Source organism: Pimephales promelas, chromosome 8, assembly GCF_988280905.1.
Source record: "Pimephales promelas chromosome 8, fPimPro1.hap1.1, whole genome shotgun sequence".
Taxonomy (NCBI): Eukaryota; Metazoa; Chordata; class Actinopteri; order Cypriniformes; family Leuciscidae; genus Pimephales; species Pimephales promelas.
In genome coordinates this window covers 24,725,619-24,747,324 of record NC_142776.1, presented here as the reverse complement: position 1 = coordinate 24,747,324, position 21,706 = coordinate 24,725,619, and the positions used below count along the sequence as shown (strand labels likewise).

Below are 21,706 nucleotides of genomic sequence, written 5' to 3'. Positions count from 1 at the left end.
TTCCCTCTGTGTTGTTCCGTTCACACAGCACAGGTTTACCAGACACTCTTTCAAAATTTGTCGAGTCCTGCATTTGTTACTCTTCATAATGAAAACTGATCTAACTAACAATATTGGAAAACATTGCATTAACGTTGCCATTGTGAAAAGGGTCTGACATGGCTGAAGTATATAGAGAATTTGAGTATGAGACTTTAAAGCGAAATTACGAGAGCTTGGAAGGCTTCTAGATTGTGAATGCTTTATAAAAAGACACAGAAGGAAGATGGGTCACTGCTGTGTCTGTATGGCATTAGCTTTTGTCTGATTGGAGGCCACTGAGAAATCCTATTCACTTAAGGGTGTAAATGAAGCACTCATGCGTATGGGTGTAAATTTTTTATTCCCCCTCTTATCTACAGAGTTAAAATGATCTTCATAAATCCCCCTGCTGTGTGGGCATGGTTTAGCCATGTATAAAAAAAGAGACTGTGGATTATAGGTGTTATATGTTAAGAAGGGTGCCACATTAAACAAAATAACCTTCTCTTTTATCTCGCTTGCTCTCTTTTACTGTCTTTGGTGAGGATTGCTTTACACTGCCTTGAGTGCCTTCACTCTTTCTGGTCCAGAGCTGATCCATTTATGTCCATGGGTTTTAAATAAGTAGTGATCCCTGCTCATATTGTATGAGCTGATAATAGTTTCTTGAGGACACGTGCCTTATGTGTTTGCTCTCATTTAGTTTGGACATGATTGCTCAAAGATGATTTAAAAAAAAAAGTCTTTTTTAAATGGAAATAATCCAGCTAAAGAGACATACATGTGCCTGATTAAGTAAATATACGGGTACTGTATATGTAGTCATCACATGGCAGTTGAGAACATTTTGGCCGACAGACGTCTAACAGCTGGTCTTCAAATAGATGATTAACAGGTCTGCAGGTCAGACTCTCATCACAGCTCATTATTGAAAAGATGCTGACATTTTGACCTCAGTGGCCTGCACACAAGTATTCTGTATAGTTTGGATTTAGATATATTTTTTTGTTGGTGTAATTGAATTTCTAGCTCTTTTCAGATTAATCTGTAATTCATTTGTGAGAAAACACTTTACATTACACTTCCTAAGCAACTAATGAATGTACTGAAAGTGAAGCCTAACTGCTTTGTGGAAAGGGCTACTAAAAAAAAACTGTGTAGTATACAGTAAGTAGATTTTACAACATCATATTGAATGAATGAGGCATTAATATAGCGCTTTCATAGATAGCATACTACTGTACACCCAAAGCGCTTAACAATCATATCAGGGAATCCCTCCTCAACCACCTCCATTGTGCAGCATCCACTTGGATGATGTGACGGCAGCCACAGTACAACAGTATGCTCACCACACACCACCAGCCAATAGAGCTGGTAAGTCCCGCCCCTTCCGCTAACCCCGCTGGACCTCTAGGTTGAAAAATCTTCAATGCAAGTGAATGAGAGAAAATAATTATTTTCTAATCCTGTTTGAATTTTGCCATGAATGTGAACATATGTTGTCTGTGAATTTTTTATAGAATTTTTCATGTAAAGAATGCTACAATTTAGCGGGTAGAATGTTCATACGGTTAGACATATACGTCACAACCACTAGCACACGGATCCCACTAAACATGCCTGTGTCTTTGGTGCACTTTACCGCCTTCTTTCAGTGAGAGGACAAACTAGTTGAGCGTGATGAAAACCGTGAGTTTGTGAGGGAAAATATGTTATGCGGTGACGTCACATATGCGACATGTAGTCTTTCTCGTTATGTCTATTCAACAACTGCTAGCCAAAGAATCACACAATATACTGTCAAACTCGTTACATGAGAAATTATATAAAAAATTCACAGACAACATATGTTCACATTCATGGCACAATTCAAACGGGATCAGAAAATAACGCTTTTTCAACCTAGAGGTCTACTGGGCGGAACTTACCAGTTCTATGGTGGAGAGGAGTGAGAGTGATAGAGCCAATTCAGTGGATGGGGATTATTAGGAGGCCATGATTGGCAAGGGCCAATGGATGGAATTGCCATGGGATTTTTAATGACCGCAGAGAGTTTACGTCTCATCCGAAGGACGATATTAATTGAGAGGATACATTTGAACATAATTTTGCAGATCACTGAAATTTTGCTGCCCAAATGAATTTTCAAATGTTTGTAGTCTCTCTCTTAAAGGTGATTAAAAGTGGTAAAAAGACACTAACCAGAAAATTGTGACCATGCAGTCACATAATTTTCAAAAAATGCTGTACAATTTTTTATTTATTTTTTTAACAGAAAAATCTAAAATAGTATTTTAGAAACTAAAATATTTGATAATATGCAGCATGATTACAGCATTTTGTAACTTTTTGTGCAGGTCATTGATACTTCATTTATGTCATTTGGGTTTGCTGGGGCAGTGCTCTTGGGATTTGAATGGGTAAACAAGTGTGTGTTTGTTGGGCTTCATTTGTGTAATGCAGATTTTGTGAGATGCGCGCTTTGCTTCAGATTGCCTTTGAGCTGCGGTGACTTACCGCCATTCATTTAGCTGCCTGCAATAAATATTGATTCATCAAGGGATTTTCAATTTGAACCTCTGTGACGCATTGTGAAATATTACAAGAGAGAGGGAAATGAGAAGGAGAGAGAGATAGCATGGGGGGGTGAGAAGATAAGGGACGATTTTTAACGATCCATCTCTTTCTTTCTTTCATTCATTGGTGATGCTTATTTTTAGAGTATTTTAGAGTATGGCCATCTGCCACGTTCTTATTACATTTACACATTTGGCAGACATTACATATACGCTTTTATCCAAAGCGACTTACTGTGCATTCAAGTGTTTCAGTTTGCCAGTACATGCTCTCCCTGGGCTTTGAACCTGTGATGCTGCTACACAACATGCTTTACTTAATGAAGAGAGACTCTTGGTGTTGTGTCTTTTTTTAGTTAACAAACACGCACACAGATGGCCGATCACAGTCCACCAACCCTGAGCTCAAGCAGGAGAAGAACAGAGCCCCTCTCTGTCTCACACATGAGCAGACAGACGCGGGGCTCTTTAGCCCCTCACCCTTCCGTGCAGTGACCCGCCGTCCGGCGCAGCGAGCTGGAGAGCGGTGGGTGTGTGTAGTCAGCAGTGCGGCTGTGTCTGGTGATTGAGTGTTTGAGGGGACTGGGTGGGGGAGGAAAGGACCTCGTAAATCCCCGGCAGCCACCAGAAAATAGATATAATCTTAACATTAACTACATTAATAGTAGCTGGAGTTGAATTAAGAAAGCCGTAAAGCATGGACGCCTGGGTGTAAATTACATGAGTCTGTGTGTGCACACACACACACATGCACACACGCACGCATACAAACTGCCCTCCCCCATTACACACACTCTGTTTTGTTCTTTCTTTTCTGGATTTTTGTCTTTCTCATTTTTCTTTTTTTGATTGTTAGTGTAGAGTTTGTTTTTCTTTTTGGATATGGCTCACCATACCACCACTTAAGATATAAGGGATCATAATTGTTGATTATTTCTCTTGATATTTTAATAATATGACTTTGTAATTTATCATTAACATTGCTATTAAAATTAATAATGACCATGATCTTATCAATGGTAATATCATATTTCAATATATTAATAAAATTTACATTTAAAATAAAATACTTCTGATATTAAGTGAAATTGACATCACAAATATGAATTTTATTTTATTTTAATATTATTGATATCAAATGACTCATGTAATATTATCAGTATTATCAAATCATATTATATTATTGAAATAAATTAATATTTGTATTTTTAAATAATTCTCATGTTTACCAAGGCTGTATTCATAATACATACATAAAATGTATTTTTTTTTCTTGTGATTGCAAAGCAAATGTTTAGCAGCCATATCTCCAGTCTATTACCTGATTATATTATATTATATTATATTATATTATATTATATTATATTATATTATATTATATTATATTATATTAAAGTTACATTCAAATAAAATAATTTTGATATTGGTGTCTCTTCATATTGTAATTGCAAATATGAATTTGATATTTTAATAATATTTTTATTTTTTATAAAAAATTATATTGTTGACAATAATTATTCATATTGATTTTAATGTTATTTATTCATATTTCGTTTTGAATTATTGTTTAAAATAATTAATACAATTTACATTAAATCATTAAAACTTGATTGATTAAAATGCTATAATGTATTTATTTATTGGAATCAATTACACACAGAAAGCGAGCAATGATACAGTTAATCAAAGCAGCCAAAATCTCAATTATCTCAATTTTTTTTTCATATTATCTGTGGAACCCTTATTTTTTAACAATTTGTTTTAGAACACACATTCATTTTTGTATTGTGCAATGTATGAAGCCACATTTCTTCCTGAGGTTTCCATGAACTCTAACACTGTTCACGCCTGAGAAACAAAAAAAAAAACAATAACAACATTTAGCTTTTATTTTCTCTGTTCGACGCACTCTCACACATATGGCCATGCACTCTCTCAGTGTGGGTGGAGTGGCGTGGCATGGCCCTCATCAGGTTTAGTGCTCGGTATTGATCAGCACAGGATATGCTGCAGCGCTGCTCCCCTCTCCTCTTCTTCACCACCTCTCCATTCATCTCATCCACCCATCCAGGGAGAGAAGGGAGGGGAGCATGAGGGAGAACAGGAGAATTGAGAGTGCTAAAGGACAAGGTATAGAGCAATAGAGCGAAAGAGCTCAGGTATTAACACCTAAAAATGTTTGAAAGTTACAGTATTGCCATATGTATTATGAGGTATAAAACAGAGCATGAGCCCAGAAAAATTGATACAAATGTTGATGATGGCCAGGGTGGGAAATACCCTAAACTTTTCACTTACCAGCCACAGTGGTTAATGAATGCCCAGTTTTCTTTTTTGTTTATCCTACACTCTAAAAAAGGATTTGGGTCAAATATAGACAAATCCAGCCATTAGGTTCTTTTTCTTTTTTAAATTGCATTTTAATCCAAAGTTTGGGCTTGTCCATATTTGACCCCAGATTGGGTTGAAACAGCCCAGCATTTTTTAGAGTGTATGTATGTCTACCGTTTAAAAGTTCTGGGTCAGTAAGAGTTTTAAAATATTTTGTATATATAAATCATTCTAATATATAAAAACATAACTTTATTTTAAATGGAATAAAATACAATTAAATAATGAAAAAGATAGAAATAGCTTTTTTTTTTTGTAACAATGTAAATGTCTTTACTGTCCCATTTGATTAATTTAATGCATCATAGCTGCATAATAAAAGCGTTAACATCTTAAAAATATACATTTCTGACCCCAAACTTTTGAAAACCAAGCAAATGTTAATTTATTTTAAAGCAACTTATAAATGAGAAAGATTACAAGCATGTACTGCTATGCTGAAGCTACAAAAGCAAGAGTTACAGGTTTTTTGTTTGTTTATTGGCAGTGCATGTGCACAAAGTGTTCATTACCTGCAAACGGCACTCAGGATCCAAACAGTCAGTAAGACTCGTGCCACAATAGCTATTCATTTCACGTTTTTCAAAATATAATCAAATACTTTACTTCTAGTGTGCATCACTGATACTAAGCAAGAGCATTTATTGTCATAGTCCAATCTGAAATGTGGCACCCATAACGGTAGCTGGTGGAATAGGCAAAAATACCACACATTTGGCTTAATTCCCCCAGATGATGATGATGATGACAAATGTCTAATTTACCTCATGTCCCTCAGTCCTATCCCCTTCCATGACCACTTGTTTGCCCCCAGGCTGTTGATTTTTTCCAAACATTTCAAATGTTGTCCGTCTCTAATAGTCTTTAATATGGTTATCACTTAAGTTTCCCCTCATTATCTACTTTGCTACAGGCAAAAAACTCATTTACACAAGGAAAATTGGTTAAGTGAAACCAGCTAGCTCATTTCAAGGGTAACTCTTTTTGTCTATTCTTCAGGATGAGCTTACTAATGCTTTCTCTGCGGCCAAATAGACAAGACAAGCATTATTGTGAATGCCCGTGCGGCCTGTGAATTCCTCCCCGTCACCAAAACAAAAGTCACATCGTTAATCACACTGCCGGAGTGCTGATTCGCTCTCTCCTTCATCTGCACTCGTCCTGCGGTCGAAAACACTTCAAGACACACTATATTGTACATGCATGCACATACTCTCATGTGAGAACACAAAATAGTCTGTATAATCGAAAGCGGCCTGGTGATCGATTTTTTGTGAGTAGAACTTTTCTTACAATTAAACGGTTTAAACTTAATTGACGTGAATACACACTAATTGCTTGGCCAGCGTATGCATTCTACTCCTGACCGTCACATGCACCAGCACTGATGTGTTTTTGTCTTGACACAGGTGTAAGTCCCCAGCGCTCATCCTTGCTGATGGTTGCTTACTGTGCCCCCTAAATATGCCACATACTAGCAAAACAGAGATTTGTGTCTAGTGGGAGTGATAAAAATCATGATGCCTCAGAGATGGTTGCTGGAAAAGCATTTATTTTGACAGAATGAATTAAAGGGACAAAAACACAGATTCGCTCCGGCCCCTCGAGGGATGGGTCATCATCAGCATGTCCGGTACTTTTTTTGCATTTTGTGCCTTCTTATCATGAGCACACTAATAAATGAATTGTTGAGAGAACTTAATTTAATACATTTTGATGCATTAAAATTTTTAGATCCCCTTAACTATTGTCTTAAAAATGTGCATAATTAACAGTCGTACGCTAAATGTAAATTGCCTCATTCAGTCGTGAAATGTTTTCTTTGTTTCTAAAAGCGCTTTCACCTTACAAAGCAAATATATTATGTTTTAGAAGGTTGCATATAAAAGGCTTCACTCTCAAGCACTGTAACTATAAAGAAATGTAAAAATGAGCCCTTAACATCACAACATAACAAATAACTAACAAATTTGGACAAATCGACAAGGTATACGTGGAAGTCAGCAAATAGCAATGCACAATCCTATAACATTAAAAGTAATCATTTATTCATGCCGCAATTCATGATGGGGACTCAAACCCTTTTAGCAATAATGTTTATTTCCAAATTGATTGACTAGTTGGGAGTGGGACAACATATGAGGGAATTCTGTTGGTCTAACATGGGTTTTTAATAGGGATGCACCGATACCGATACCGGTATCTGGTATCGGCCTCGATACCACATTTTCTAAAGTACTCGTACTCGTTAAAAGTCCCCCGATACCGGGGACCGATACCATTTTCTGAGAAATGGGTTAATCACAGGCGCCGAGTGCCCACCCCCAGGCTCCGGCTGCAGCTCAGAGCGGGGAGATGGGGAGACATGTCAGCCGTGTGGAACAGTGATGCGCGGGTCAATGTATAAACAACCCGCACACTACCAACGTTTTCAACTACCCGCCCGCTACTCGGACCGCAAAAAAAGTAAGAAAATATTGTACCCGACCCTCTTCCTGACCGTATTTTTTAAAAGTAGTACATGCTCATCCATCGTAGCGTCATTGGGCCATAAACGTGTAACAACACAGCATCGCAAGAAGACGTAGCCTACATATAACAAAGGCAGCACTTTGGTCATCATCTTTCATTATTTCGGTAAATGTCTCCCACACTTACTCTTTCTATTTGTGTATTTGCGGAGCTTCCACTCCCCAGTCTTCACCTTTTCTCTTGCCGCCTCCATCTCTCTGCAGACTAGTGATCATAGACATGGCCGGTTCGTGAACGAATCGGTTCTTTTTAATGAACCGGTCGAACCAGTACGCTAAATCGAACTGAATCATTCGCATCAGTTCACGTCTTGCGTCAGTGCTGATCCACAAGTTACTACAGTTACTCACTTTCAGACATGCCTGACAGTCCCTCCGAGTTGAAATAAACCAATATCCCGAATTATATTTTACTCCAGTAACTAACAGTTCACTGAACTGAGACATGTTGTTGCCACAGCTGAGAGAAGTGATGAGCACGAGCAGCTGATACTGCGCATCCGCGTAGTAACGAACGCAGAGGTACAGCGGTTCTCGGATCACACCAGTACAGAACTGAGAACTGTTTAGACTGAGCTTGTGTGTCATCTTCGTGCCAGTTATTCAGCCAATAAATAAATTCGGCCTATATATTTAATAGAAAATTGTATCTAGTACTATATAAATACAAAGGTTTAATTGGCATCTTTTTCCAAACGACCTGACCGACCGCGACCCGAATATCATTAAAAATATTTTTGGATGACCCGTAACTGCGGGTAACCGCGGGTGACCGCGGCGCAGGCACCCGCTCATTTTGGATCAACCCGTGCATCACTGGTGTGGAACAATTTCAAAGTGAATGGCTTTGGATTAGGAGAATAAGTTTACTTGTAGTCGCCAAGTTACTTATAGTCAGTTGAATGTCTGTTGGGGGAAAAAATAAATAAAGTGTTATCAGATATTAAGCTGATCGTACTAATACTCTAGTCTACTAATACTCTAATGACAGTTAGTTGACATGTAATTGAAAAGTTACTTATAGTTAGTAAAGTGGACTATCGAAATAAAGTGTTACCCAAGTAATTTAATCAAGGACCTAAAAACCCGTATTTAAAAATATTTAAATCATGTTTTTTTTTTTTTTTATTAAGTACTTGGTATCGGTATCGGCGAGTACTGAAATGCAAGTACTCGTACTCGTACTCGTTTTCCAAAAAAGTGGTATCGGTGCATCCCTAGTTTTTAATGTTGGTTCATGAAAACCCAGTGCACCTGTAAAAAAAAAAAAAAAAATCAGTAAAAACTTCTCCTCTCTTATATGCTAGCAGACCCTCAGGACGAGCACAAAGACCTTTTTATATCATAGCCTCAGGGTCAGAGCCCCCAAATGCTAAATCACGTCCTACTCTAACAGTGCAATTACAACCCATCGTGTGTCCCATAAAAATAATTCCCTACTGCCATTCAAGTGATACATGGGACAACGTGATATGTCCCTCCAGACCCCGTGTTTTAGCATGGCCGGTTCACTCTGCCTCTGATATCGGATCAGCTCTTACGCCTTCTTGTCTGAGTTACTGCTGTAACCGGAAACACAAACATAACTGATACCAGAACAGCAACTAAAGGTACGTATATTGTGGCGACCTGTGATTTAAAGAGTGCCGGATGGCTGAAGATAATGTATTGGCCTTATAGGGTCAAGGACAACTGGCTGAGAGCTCTAAGGGTGATGGAGCTTCCTTACTTTTATTCCCATCTTTACCAGAGTTAAAACAAGAGACCCAAGAGGTCACGAGACATCTTGTGTTTACAGATTCCCTCTCGTTCCATCTTAAAAAGAACATTTGCATGCTATACATATACTCTACTTCCGAGTTTCGGCCTTACATATTTTATCCATTTGTCACAAGGCTCACTAAGACTGGGGTTAACTGCCTTGTATGTTCCATGTCCATGTCATGGCTACATTAGGCTCCATTATGGCTCTTGGGTGCCCTGCCTTAGCCCCAGTGAGGGCAGCAACTGTTCTCCCATTACGCCTCATTATGGCTCCCATGGCTGCTGTCACTAAGCCGTTGTGGACCTGTGTGGGATATGATGTATGTGCGACATATGCTCTTTCAACTAAAAGGATGTAGATGCACTGCAGGTTGTTTGGCACTTTGATCTTGTGTCTTTGCATGTGTGAAAACATGAAATATGATATTTTGAAGAGTGTCGGTATACAAAACAGTAGGCCTCCATTGTTCTATAGTCAATGGGAACTGAAACAATTTTCTTATCAACATTTATTCAAAATATCTTCTGTCTTCCACAGAAAATAGAAAGTCATTCAGGTTTTCATTCAAGTAATTTCATTTCAAGTCAAATCACGCAAAGGTGATCTGAATTTTCGTTTTTTTTCTTTTAAAGTCTCAATGCAATAGAAGTAGCGATAGATCTTTTCTTCTATAGACCATTTCACAAGATGTAAACAACACTGGTCCAGAAGCACTTCCTGTTTCAGTTTTTTAACACTACATAAAAGCTGGGATAAAATACAACCAACAGAACATTTAAAACTGAATCAAAAAGTTAAACAAACATCTTTAAGATGTTTTCTTTACATGTGGAATAAAGAACATCTTGTGAAATGGTCTATATTGTGACGTTTGTATATCTATATTGTGACGTGACGAGTGTAATGGATTATTATGAAGAAATGTAGGATGGGGACTTGGTTCTATTGCATGAGTTGTTGATGCAGATAAACGCAAGCTTGCAGTTTTAAACGGACTAAATGGTTATAAGAAAGTCTTGCATACCTCACCAGAGAGAAGACAGTCATTTTTATTGGAGGGATTAAATATCACAATGTCAAAATTCATCAGTTCACCCAAAAATGTAATTCTGCCGTCAAATATGGTAAACGGAAGCGTGACAGTACATTCTTGACATGCAAGAACAAACCTCATTGGTTCTTGCATGTCAAAATGGACATTTAATCTTCCTTTTATCTAATTTGATGTGTTCTATGTATGTGCATATTGATGGTATAATTTTATGTATGATACTTTGTCTGCTAACTCATCCTGCTACATTGAATGACTTCGTATCAGGTATAACGATCCTCACTTCTGTGGAAGTTGGTGCACAGAAGATTTATTTATAGATTTATATATATATATATAAATCTAGTTAGCGATATCCTAACGTTTTTACTATTGTGTTGCAGTTTATGGAGCCTTGTGGTTATCACTGTGTGTTTGTATTGAAGCCAGTGATGGTTTCTGTGTGTGTAGGAGTGCTCGGGCTCAATGTTGGTGCTGTGCTGCACGTGTGGGCTGGGGTTGGACATATTGGCCGAGGCAATAGATTGTGTAGTTGAAGCTCTTGTATTGGGTGTAGATTAATGTTGGAGGTGATTTGCTGTTGGGCTCTCGAACCGTTTTGTACTACAGTAAAGTTCATGTCTCCTAATACAGAGTTGCTACTCTCATACACTCCTTCACATACAACTTCTCCCACAATCAGTCTCAAATATATACTTTGAAAGGTGGAAAAGACTATGGTAGAGCTGCACGATTAATCATTAAAAGATTGCGATCTCGATTCAAGCACCCCTACATTTTTTTTTTTTCCTAAATGACAGCGATTCAGCTATGTCTATTAAACCTTTGCCAAAATCAGGATGGAATATTCAGATCTGCGCTGGTGATGCCACTGATAGAGCAGTTGTCATGTATAGGTACTGTATGAAACAGCTTCAGTCTTTTCAACCTCACAGTATTGTTATCACAGAAGTACTGGGATAAAACTAAGGTTTATAGTTGGATATAAACACTGATGTATACGGTAACGATCAAAATAGAGCAATCCACCCTTTGAAAGTAACTTTGCTCTTCAAAAACACAATTGTACCATCACATCGTTACGCCACTAGGTGCTGACAACAAGTGACTGTTAAAAAATGTATGTCATTGAATCATTCCTGAGATTCATTCAAGAACTCTTGATTCATCCAGTAATGTAAAGTAAAGAACCTAATCTTCATGTGATTTTGTTTAGTTGTCTGTTCAGAACTGTGGGGATATTGTGATCTTTATTTGAAACAAAAACAATCATGATTCTAAATGTATTCATAATCGTGCAGCTCTACTATAATACATAGTATGTAAATGAGCATGTTGCACTGACAGAAATGTAGTACTTTATTTATAGCAGTGAGTCATATTGAATTTACATTAGAACACTTCTGTTAAAAAAATATTTTTCATATTTGTGTTTGAGAGGAAGAGGAAGCATCAAGGAGTATGTTTGGAGGGGGCAGTCTCTCTGCTCTGGCCTCGTGCCCTGGCAATTATCTCAATGATTTCCTCCTCTTTTCAATTCTTTCCATTTCCACACGGCCGTCCCCTCCATTAAAGGAGCAATTTACCAGAGTGCTGTGACACAGGAGCCAGGAGAGAGAGAGAGACAGAGAGAGAGTGTTGGTATGTTTGGGAAGGTGAGGATGAGATTAGAAAGTGGTGTTGAAGGAGGGACATTTAGAGCAAAAAAGAAAAGCTGCTCTAACTGTCTTAATTTAGCATTCAGAAATGACGTGATTCTTACAAAATAGATTGAAATAGAAATAGATTCTTAAAGGGGTAGTTTACTGCTTTTTTCTTTGCATGATTGTGTTTGTGGGGTGCAATATAACATGTATTCGTGTTTTTTCTTTTTTTAAAAGTCTCATTTTTCATAAATTTCACCTTTATTGTAATCTACTTTCTCCTCTGTCATTTGAACAACTGGTTGACTTCCTGATTCTATGAAACCACTCCCTCAGAAACAGGCAGTGCGCTCAGATTGGTTAGTTTGGGCCGGTGTGTTGTGATTGGCTAAACTGTAGTGCACGTTGTCCGGAAGGTTTAAGCCCATTACCTTTACGGGCGAAGTTGCACGTGTTGTTCATGTCAAATGTAAATAATGGTGTCGATACTGCAGTATCAGTATGAGCCAGAATCAGACCCAAAAAGCGGCGATGAAGAGAGGCAAGCAGAACCTCACCACTCACGGCTCTTACAAAACATTTCTGAATGATAATTTTCCTATATTTTGTTTAACTTTATACACGTTTGTTTTACACAATAGCATCAAACTGACTGGCTACTATATACACAAACAGCGTTGGTATTGGTTTACGCTCTTGATCAAAATGAAAATAACGTCAAAGTATATATACATGAAAAATACATTTTCAACATTAGTACATACAAAATTCAGGTCCATAATGTTTGTACGCGTTTGTCGTAGACACAAAATAGCATAACTAATAGCCTAGTGGCTAAAAAAGCCAGCTCTGGCATTTGATAAAACTAAAACTTTACGTCTGAAATTATACATGCAAATACATTTAAAATGATTAAGTCTTAGCCTAATTACAGGTTGTGGCCCAACAACTGCTGCCTCTGGTTTTAAAGCTGGAACTGCTTCATGTTTTAGTAACAGTTTCTTGTTGAATCCGGCATTGAATTTGTGGAGATTCTGGAAGCTGTCGTCCGTTAATGTGCTGCACAGAGAGCTAAATTACGATCGTCATTTTCAGGAACATAATCAAACATAAATTGTATCCGTTGTGGACAAATTACAACGTCCGTGGGAAGCCCAAACACAGAAGACCTGACAGCTGGGTGAACATAACACACTCGACGAGCGACAGAAATATGGCCATGCCCTTTTTTTTTTGCATATTCCGGAGGGAGGGTTGATGCAAATGTATGGGTTAGTGACGTCTAAAACCGGGCTGTAGTCCCAATCAAGTCGTTTTTGTAGGCACTAAACTTCCTGATTTTTAAAAAGACAATATCTCTGCTTACATTAAACTTTCAGCGCTGCAACTTTGCAGATACTGTTCATGCACCAACAGCAACATTACACACTATTTAAAATGAAAAATGTGAAATCACAATCAACCACCCCTTTAAGGCTAATGGTGAGAAATCAATTTTTCCTTGATTTTTTTTAAAGTAATATATATATATATATATATATATATATACTGTATATATATATATATATATATATATATATATATATATATATACTGTATATATATATATATATATATATATATATATATATATATATATATATATATATATATATATATATATATTATCAAAGAATCCTAAGAAAAGAAATATCATTGGTTCCACTCTTTTTTTTTTCATGGGTTCCAAGAAAAAAATCATCATTGATAATAATAAGAAATGTTTCTTGAGCATTAAATCAGCATATTACAATGATTTCTGAAGGATTATGTGATTTCATGTGAAAATTCAGATTTGACTTCACAGGCATTTTGCAATCACATTTCAAAATGAATTTAAAAAAAAAGGATATTTAAAATTGTAATAATATTTTGTATTTAATATTTTTGATCAAATAAACGCAGTCTTGGTGAGCATAAGAGACTTTAAAATCTTACCGACCCCAACTATGCATATGTAATTAGTGTACCATAGGGGAAAAAAGAAAATAATAAAAATGTGTGAGTGGTATCTCTTGTCAAGTGATTTTTGTTCATAAACAAAAATGACTTGATATTTGGATTATAATTGGTTCAAATGTCACTGTCATTCCTTTGCATGATTTGTCTTTCTGTGTTTTTGCAACTTCTTATTCAGAATCGTCCTGCAGAATCGGCTAAGGACTAGTCCAGAAAGGCAATGGAGGGGGCGGAGCATGAGGTGGATAGGCGGAGCCTTATACAGAGTCTCAGCCAATAAGCTCTCTCGCACTCAAACCACCTCCACACCTAACAGTAGACCAGGTAACCATTTTGCAGAGATCGTTGCTGCTTAGACATAGAGTACTGTGCAAAAGTCTTAGGGAATTTAGTATTTTCTCAGAATCAATGATGGTGAAATCAGATCATACCGACTGTTGTCAGACTCCTTGTGCATACAAAAACCTCTCTGGATTATTACAATTAATGGCAAAAGGAATGTTTGAATGCAAACTAATATCTTTAACTGACACCCTATAGAAAAAAATATATATAAATATCTGAAAATTATAAAGTACCCGAAGACTTTTGCACATTACTGTAGATTACCTGATAAAAAAATTAATTTGAAAAAATCAGTTTCAAACCACTAAAATCAGATTTGATTTTTTTTGTTTTTTGTTTACATGAATATGTGCACCTGCGGTGTGTTTTTGTGCTTTTTAAATGGTCGGTATTTATTGGTTGTCTCTTAAATACACGGTCCAGATTATCAACCCATCCAGCAAGTGAGTGTAGGGGGGTTACAATTCGCCTTCTGAAATAATAAAGCTGTCATCTGTCACTGGCTACAGGTTGAGAGAGAGACACACAGACAGAACAGGAGAGATGGTGAATAGCCTAGATTAAACCTTAAAGCCCTAGTCAGAAGTGGAATTAAAGATCAGCCACTGCTCTATGACAGGAGTTCCACACAAACACCCATACACGTGTCAATTTATGATCTCCCCAACAAACTGTAGTCTCACCACACACGGGTCTGGTAGTTAAAACACACAGACTCAATCTCCCATTCCCTTTTTCACATGGACTTTACAATTGCAATCCACATAACCAGCGAGCCATTTCTCACATGCACTCAGATATTACATTCCTTGCGTCTGCCCTCATTGCTCGATCACTCATTGCTACATTGAGTGCAGTGTTTATACCTAGTTCTCTCTTAGATTTCCATTTGGCTGTGGTTGACGGACCCTGATATATAAATAAACAGCATGATATCTTGTCTTAGTTGTACTTGCTGGCCTCCGTCATTACCAATGAACATGATGACCTTTAATTACATGCTATTAGTCTGGCTTGTTATAAATAAATATGCTTGTGTACAAGCTTGGATGAGGCAAGCGGAAAAAAAAACAAAAAAAAACAAGCACTGGCCTACAGCTTACTTCAAGCTGTAATATCTACATTCACAAAGACAAATGTGTATATTTGTAAATCTTATGGGTTTTTTTTTTTTTTAAATTGGGTAAAGTAATGTTTTTAAAGGAATAGTTCACCCAGCAATGGTAATTAGGTCATTATTCTTTACCTTTATGTCAGTCCAAATCAAACACAAAAACAAATCACATACAAAAAAAAGTTTCTTCTGTGAAAACCAAACATCACAATTTTTTTTGCGGAATACTCATGCTGCTCTTTTCCATACATTGAACGCATTAAGTATCCAGGGACTGTAAAAAAGTACTATTGGAAGTATTATAAAATCATGAAAGTTGTCCATAAAACTTGGAAATCTTATGACAGCTTTGTGTGGTGAACAGACCAAAATTTAAGTTATTTACTGCTAAATGTATGCTTTTGTGTTCAATAGAAGAAAGACATAACCTTTCTTAAATTGGTGCTTAATCCTTTATAATGAGTGTGAATAATATCTTTCCATACTACAGGAGAGTGGTACAATCCATATGTTTCCTCAACTAGTAATCAGGGAAGAACATCAGCCACACGTTACGTAGCCAGGTTAGTATTTTAAGATATCGTTCATTCAACAGCATAACAATACATAAGATATGAAGGTGAATTTGTTTACTGGTTTTGTTTTTTGTGTGTGTACATCAGTCGTGCTGTGCAGAGGAGTTTAGCTATAATACGACAGGCCAGACAGAAGAAACAGAAGGCCAAGCAGTACTGTATGTACTATAACCGATTCGGCAAGTGTAACCATGGTGACACTTGCCCCTACATCCACGACCCTGACAAAGTAGCCGTCTGCACCAGGTACTGAGTTTCTGTGCACACTCTCACAAAATGTCTGACTTTGAAAGCTGGCTTCAAATTAAACTCTTGATTGGTTGGCAGGTTTCTCCGAGGCACATGTAAGCGGACTGATGGGACTTGTCCTTTCTCGCATAAAGTAGCCAAGGAGAAGGTAAGTCAGTTTACTTTTAAGGGTTCTTCCAAAAACAGGACAAGATAATGGACGCTGCAAAGAAAAAAGAAAATCTAGCACAGCTGTCGGGCCAAGTGTGCCAAGTATTTATTTGATTTGTAACACTGAAATGCAAACGTTTATGAAGCAATTTTCCTTCAAATTTAATTAAATTTGCCCCACACTGTAAAATAGGTTTTTTTGAAGTTCTAAATAAAAGAAAAACTTATTGGAGTATGCTGTACAAGAAAATACCATTTCAGTCTTTCTACTTCAAAATTTCAATGCATTGCCATTTCTTTGTGGAATTTACTAGCAATTTCTAAATGCAAATTGTTTCTAAACCAAGTTTGCACATCATTATTATTGTGTTTAATAGGACTCTCAATACTTAGTTGAATATCTCCGAACTTTATAACATTAACTTTTTTTCACAAAGCTAAGCACAACAAATATTGCAGAACAAACCGCAAGCTGTCAGTCAAATGGACTTAACTTGTTTGATGCATCTGCTGTCCTGATCCATGCTGTGCTTTCAGTGTCTCATGATGCGCAGCGGTCAGAGCTGCATGCTTTCATTGACTTGTGCAGTAATAGTATTTATAGCTCTTAACTTAATAAAACAAGCAGTGTAACTACAGTATGATTACCTGAAAATGTAGATATATATGCAGGTGTAAGGTACTTTATCTAAATGAAATACATGCACTTCTCTTGCTTTTGCTCACGTGCCTGCGATTACCTTAGGTTGCCGACCCCTGATTTAGTGCATGTTTACATAAACTGGGAAGAAGAAAATTGGTGTAGAAACCATTTCCATTTAGAAAGTAAACGACTAGTAAATTTCATAACCAATTACAAAGAAACGGGAAGTAAACCATTGAATGAAACGTGAAAGTGGAAGTTGTAAAACTATAAACTGTAAGTACTGCAGTAATTGTTTTTTTTTAATTTATAACTTTGAAAAATAAGTTTTTTTACAGAGTAGAAAAGCAAATCAAAAACGCTGTGGAATGGAAAAGCTTATACTTGTGAATTTTTTTTTTTTTTTTTTTTTTTTTAATCACAAAAATACAGCAGCTTCAGAGATTTTAGTTTGATTTGATCATTTTTTTATTAAGGTTTATCTCAATTGAAGCATAGTTGAACTGAATTCGTCTATCACAGGGAAGATCATGATCTAATAGACTTGATTCCAGTCATAACTCAAACATAAAATGTGCAGCTACTGTATTTTATCTTTGTAAGACAGTATTGACAGTTGGATTTATGCATAAAGCCATAAGAATCTTAACATAAGTCATGACTGACCGTATGTGGCGGTTTCATGTTACTGTCAGGGCTTGTGGGCCTGTGGGGTGATAATTAAAGATACTATGTCAGGGACTTAGCTTCCTCTCTCAGGTTATGTTGGTGTGTTACAGTCTCAATATCTTTGAGGCAATCCCACTAGATTCCAGAGTTACATACTTCGAGGTCTTTGCCTAGGCATTGCCGTCATGGAGACAGGTGGAGATGGGATCAGTATTGACGCAACATGTGATCCATCATATACTAGTCTAGATTCTCCTGAAGTGAACATTTCGATCTCATTACTTACCTACCTCTCGCAGACAGACATACACGTGCATGGTCCCATTTTTACATGCCCATGATTCTGTGCTCTCCTTATCTTGTTAAACAATTAGTTTCCAATAGCATTTTATTTGCAGAGATCTGTAATTCATGTTGAAAAAATATCTGACAATAGCTGGGTTGCTGAGATAAAATGAGTAATATCAAAGTCTACAGAATAACACAAGATGTATTATTTTGAACGTGGAAAAGTGCAGCGCTCAATATGGCGGAATTTCTAAAAAAAAGAGCATATCGCCGATTCCTATAGAAACAGTCAGACGTGTGCTTCCACTGCGCATCCAGTCTGAGAAATGATGTTCCCTGTCATGTTTCGAGCATTTAAAAACAAAATGTATGAGACAGTTGTTGCCAGATTTCATTGATTCCTAATATGAAATTTAATCGTAAACTTGGCCAATGGTTTTGGAGAATTTTATGTTTCCCGATTCAAAGAGATAGGAGCTGCACTTGCAAAGATGGCTGCCGAGTGGAATGACTCGTCTTAAAGGGACTTTGTTAATATTTAGCTTGTCATGTAATTTCAATATGGCGGCCACCATGAAGGGAAACCAACCTTATCTATGCTCCTCATGAAAAAAAAAAAAAAAAACAGTCAGAAATCTGTATCTCATGTAAATGTAGATAATTTTAAATATTTGTCACAATTAGCATTTATTTATTTCTGTTGAAAAGTGATTGAAAACTAACCACTACTTGGTCCACTTTATATCCAAGTTTTCTTTAGGGTTCCTTTGATCATGGAAACACGGAAAATCTGTTTTCCATGCCTGAAAAGTGATAAATGTAAAATTAATAAATCAGTGAATTCAGTGACAAAATGCCATTTTTTTCCAGGTTTAGAAGGACACTGTATGAAACTTTCCCCATACTTCCTTCCCACAGTGAGAAACCTGTTTCCCTTGTTTGTTTGACACAGAAAAAAACACCCCTCTGAGCATTCACTTTCTGTAAAACACACATACTTTCTCTCTCTCTCTGCTCCTTTCTCTCCCTCCCTCTCTTCATATTCTAACACTTGTTCAGACTTTTGCTTTTGTATTTGGTTCAAGGCCCTATTGAACAAAAAAAAAAACCACACACACACCCACAACCCCCCACACATACAAACACACCGAATCACTGCACCTGTGACAGTCGTCACTCTCTACACTCTCCAGTGCACTGAGAGTCCAGCTGTCTGCTTGTCTTAAAGGAGCAGAGCCACCTCATCGCAGCACAGGCCCACCTGCTAGTCCCGACCCCATAAGCCCCCCTCCTTCTATTCCTACACAGCCTTGCTTGGGGCTCAATTTAACCCCGCACCCTGTGTCATCCGCGTATATGTCATTAAGCATGGCTTGAGTTCACGCCTGCAATTGAAAACGATCCAGTTCCCCCTCCAAATAACTGAGAAACAAGACCCCCAAACCCCATCACCCCACTCGTGGCTAGCGTCCATTCCCCTCCCCTTCACATAAACACATTATGCAGGTGGTACGACGCCCCGCTTGGGTCAATATTTCTGTTGCAGTTAATTAAGCAGAAATGATATGACCCCCATGGAAATGGGATTCCACTTAAGAGGGCGGCGGCCAATCATCCCACCCCCCCGCTCATCGTGTGCGCGACCCTCACATTCTATTTTAAACCAAGAGAGCCCTCAGCGAGCACTCAGATTATTCATACATGCAGATTATATTCACGAGGAGTGCAAATCTGTGCCATTGACACATGCACATAATTACTGATTAGACAATGTTTGATTAAATGCGTGTTTTGACTGGGACTTCAATAGATATGTGATTTAATACTGGTGCCATATGTGTGTAACTCGCTTATGTTTCCCATCACTTAGAAAGGGAATTTAAAGGCTAGACTGTATTGTTACTGCTCTTATTCTTTTAAAAGTTCATTGGTGTTTCAGACTAACCGTATTCTTTTACTCACACTCACTCTTTTGTTCAGTGCTGGAAATATACTTTTTGAGATTATTTGAGGTTTGATTAATTTTGTATTGTTTGCATTTTCAAGCTCTAAATCGATGCTTTGTTTTTGTTTTGTTTTTTTACTTCTTTGTAGATGCCTGTGTGCTCATACTTTCTGAAGGGGATCTGTAATAACAGTAGCTGTCCATACAGCCATGTCTATGTCTCACGCAAAGCCGATGTGTGCAAAGACTTCGTCCGAGGCTACTGCCCGCAGGGAGATAAGGTAAGACAGGTTATAATAAGGGAAGATCATTTCTGTTGCAAACACCTGTTGGTTGATTATTCAGTTAGGGGAAGTGTTTGATTATTTGAAAACTTAAACCATTTTTTATTTTATTTTTTATTAAAATACAATGAGTTTTTTTTTTTTTTTTTTTAATTCAATTGTTCTCTGAAATGCTTGGTGTGATGTAATGACAGCAATATTTGCTATTTTGCTATTTCTAATCTATTAATCGCTATAAAAAAATGTGTAGATGGATAGTAAATTGATTAAAAATATTTTAATTAAATATATTTTCTTTTAACTATATTTAACTTTTTAATTTATAATTTATTATAGAGGGGTAGTAAAGGGGTAATAAATAAATAAATAAATAAAAATAAAAATAGCCTCAACTCTCTTCACTCTTTCCCTGTCTGCGTTTTAGAAAAAAAAAAAAGAAAGTTGCCAGCCACCTCTGGCAACATCACTTTAGGCCATTTTCAAGACCCCCAGAATATTTTGTTGTATGGATATATGAATATGCATGCAATATATCAAAAGAAAGATTGGACCCTCTGTTTTTTAACAAAAAAAAAGAAAAAAAAGCAGTTTTATTCTAGCCTATTCTATTTTTTATCAACACTTTTGGGTTAAAGGAGTTGTTCACTTTTTAAAAAAACTTTTGCTGATAATTTACTCACCCCCATGTCATCCGAGATATCCATGTCATTCTTTCTTCAGTCGAAAAGAAATTAAGGTTTTTGATGAAAACATTCCTGGAATTTTCTTCATATAATGCACTTTACTGTTGACCAAACTTTTCAAGGTCTAAAAGACAGCTTCAGTGCAAACTGCAAACTGTTCAAAGGGCTTTAAACGATTCCAGACGATGAATAAGGGTCTTATCTAGCGAAATTTTAAAAATAAATAACAAAGTTAAGTTTTATAAGCTCAAATGCTCGCCTTGCTCTGTTCTGTGATGCACGTTCGTGACTCTCCTGTTCGAACTCGTTCATAAAAATGAACAAATGTTTTTCGAGTCATTTGGTTCATTCAACGAACGAAATGAATGAACTGACTCGGAAAAAGATTTGAACAGGAGAGTCGTGAACGCGCATCACAGAACAGAGCAAGGCGACCATTTAAGTTTATAAAACTTAAACTTTTTTTTTTTTTTTTTGAATGATCGATCGTTTCGCTTGATAAGACCCTTATTCATCGTCTGGAATCGTTTAAAGCCCTTTGAACAGTTTGCAGTTTGCACTGAAACCTTTAAACTTTTGGTTACCAGTAAAATGCATTATATGGAGAGAAATCCTGGAATGTTTTCATCAAAAACCTTAATTTATTTTCGACTGAAGAAGAAAGACACGGACGTCTTGGATGATATGGGGGTGAGTAAATTATCAGCAAAAGTTTTTTTTTTTTTGTTTTTTTTTAAGTGAACTACTCCTTTAAGTTTCATAAAACAGCAACAGTTACAGCA

At 36.9% G+C, this 21,706-nt stretch overlaps 1 protein-coding gene across 1 annotated transcript in view; it reads left to right on the top strand.

Moving 5' to 3' along the window:
* Nucleotides 1–21,706, top strand: part of zc3h3 (zinc finger CCCH-type containing 3) — a 72,020-nt gene that overhangs the window by 37,148 nt on the left and 13,166 nt on the right. The window contains exons 5-9 of the mRNA XM_039670096.2: nt 14,158–14,303; nt 15,929–16,001; nt 16,101–16,259; nt 16,341–16,410; nt 20,107–20,238. Coding sequence (XP_039526030.2) covers nt 14,158–14,303; nt 15,929–16,001; nt 16,101–16,259; nt 16,341–16,410; nt 20,107–20,238 — 580 coding nt within the window. The remainder of the gene's footprint in view (nt 1–14,157; nt 14,304–15,928; nt 16,002–16,100; nt 16,260–16,340; nt 16,411–20,106; nt 20,239–21,706) is intronic.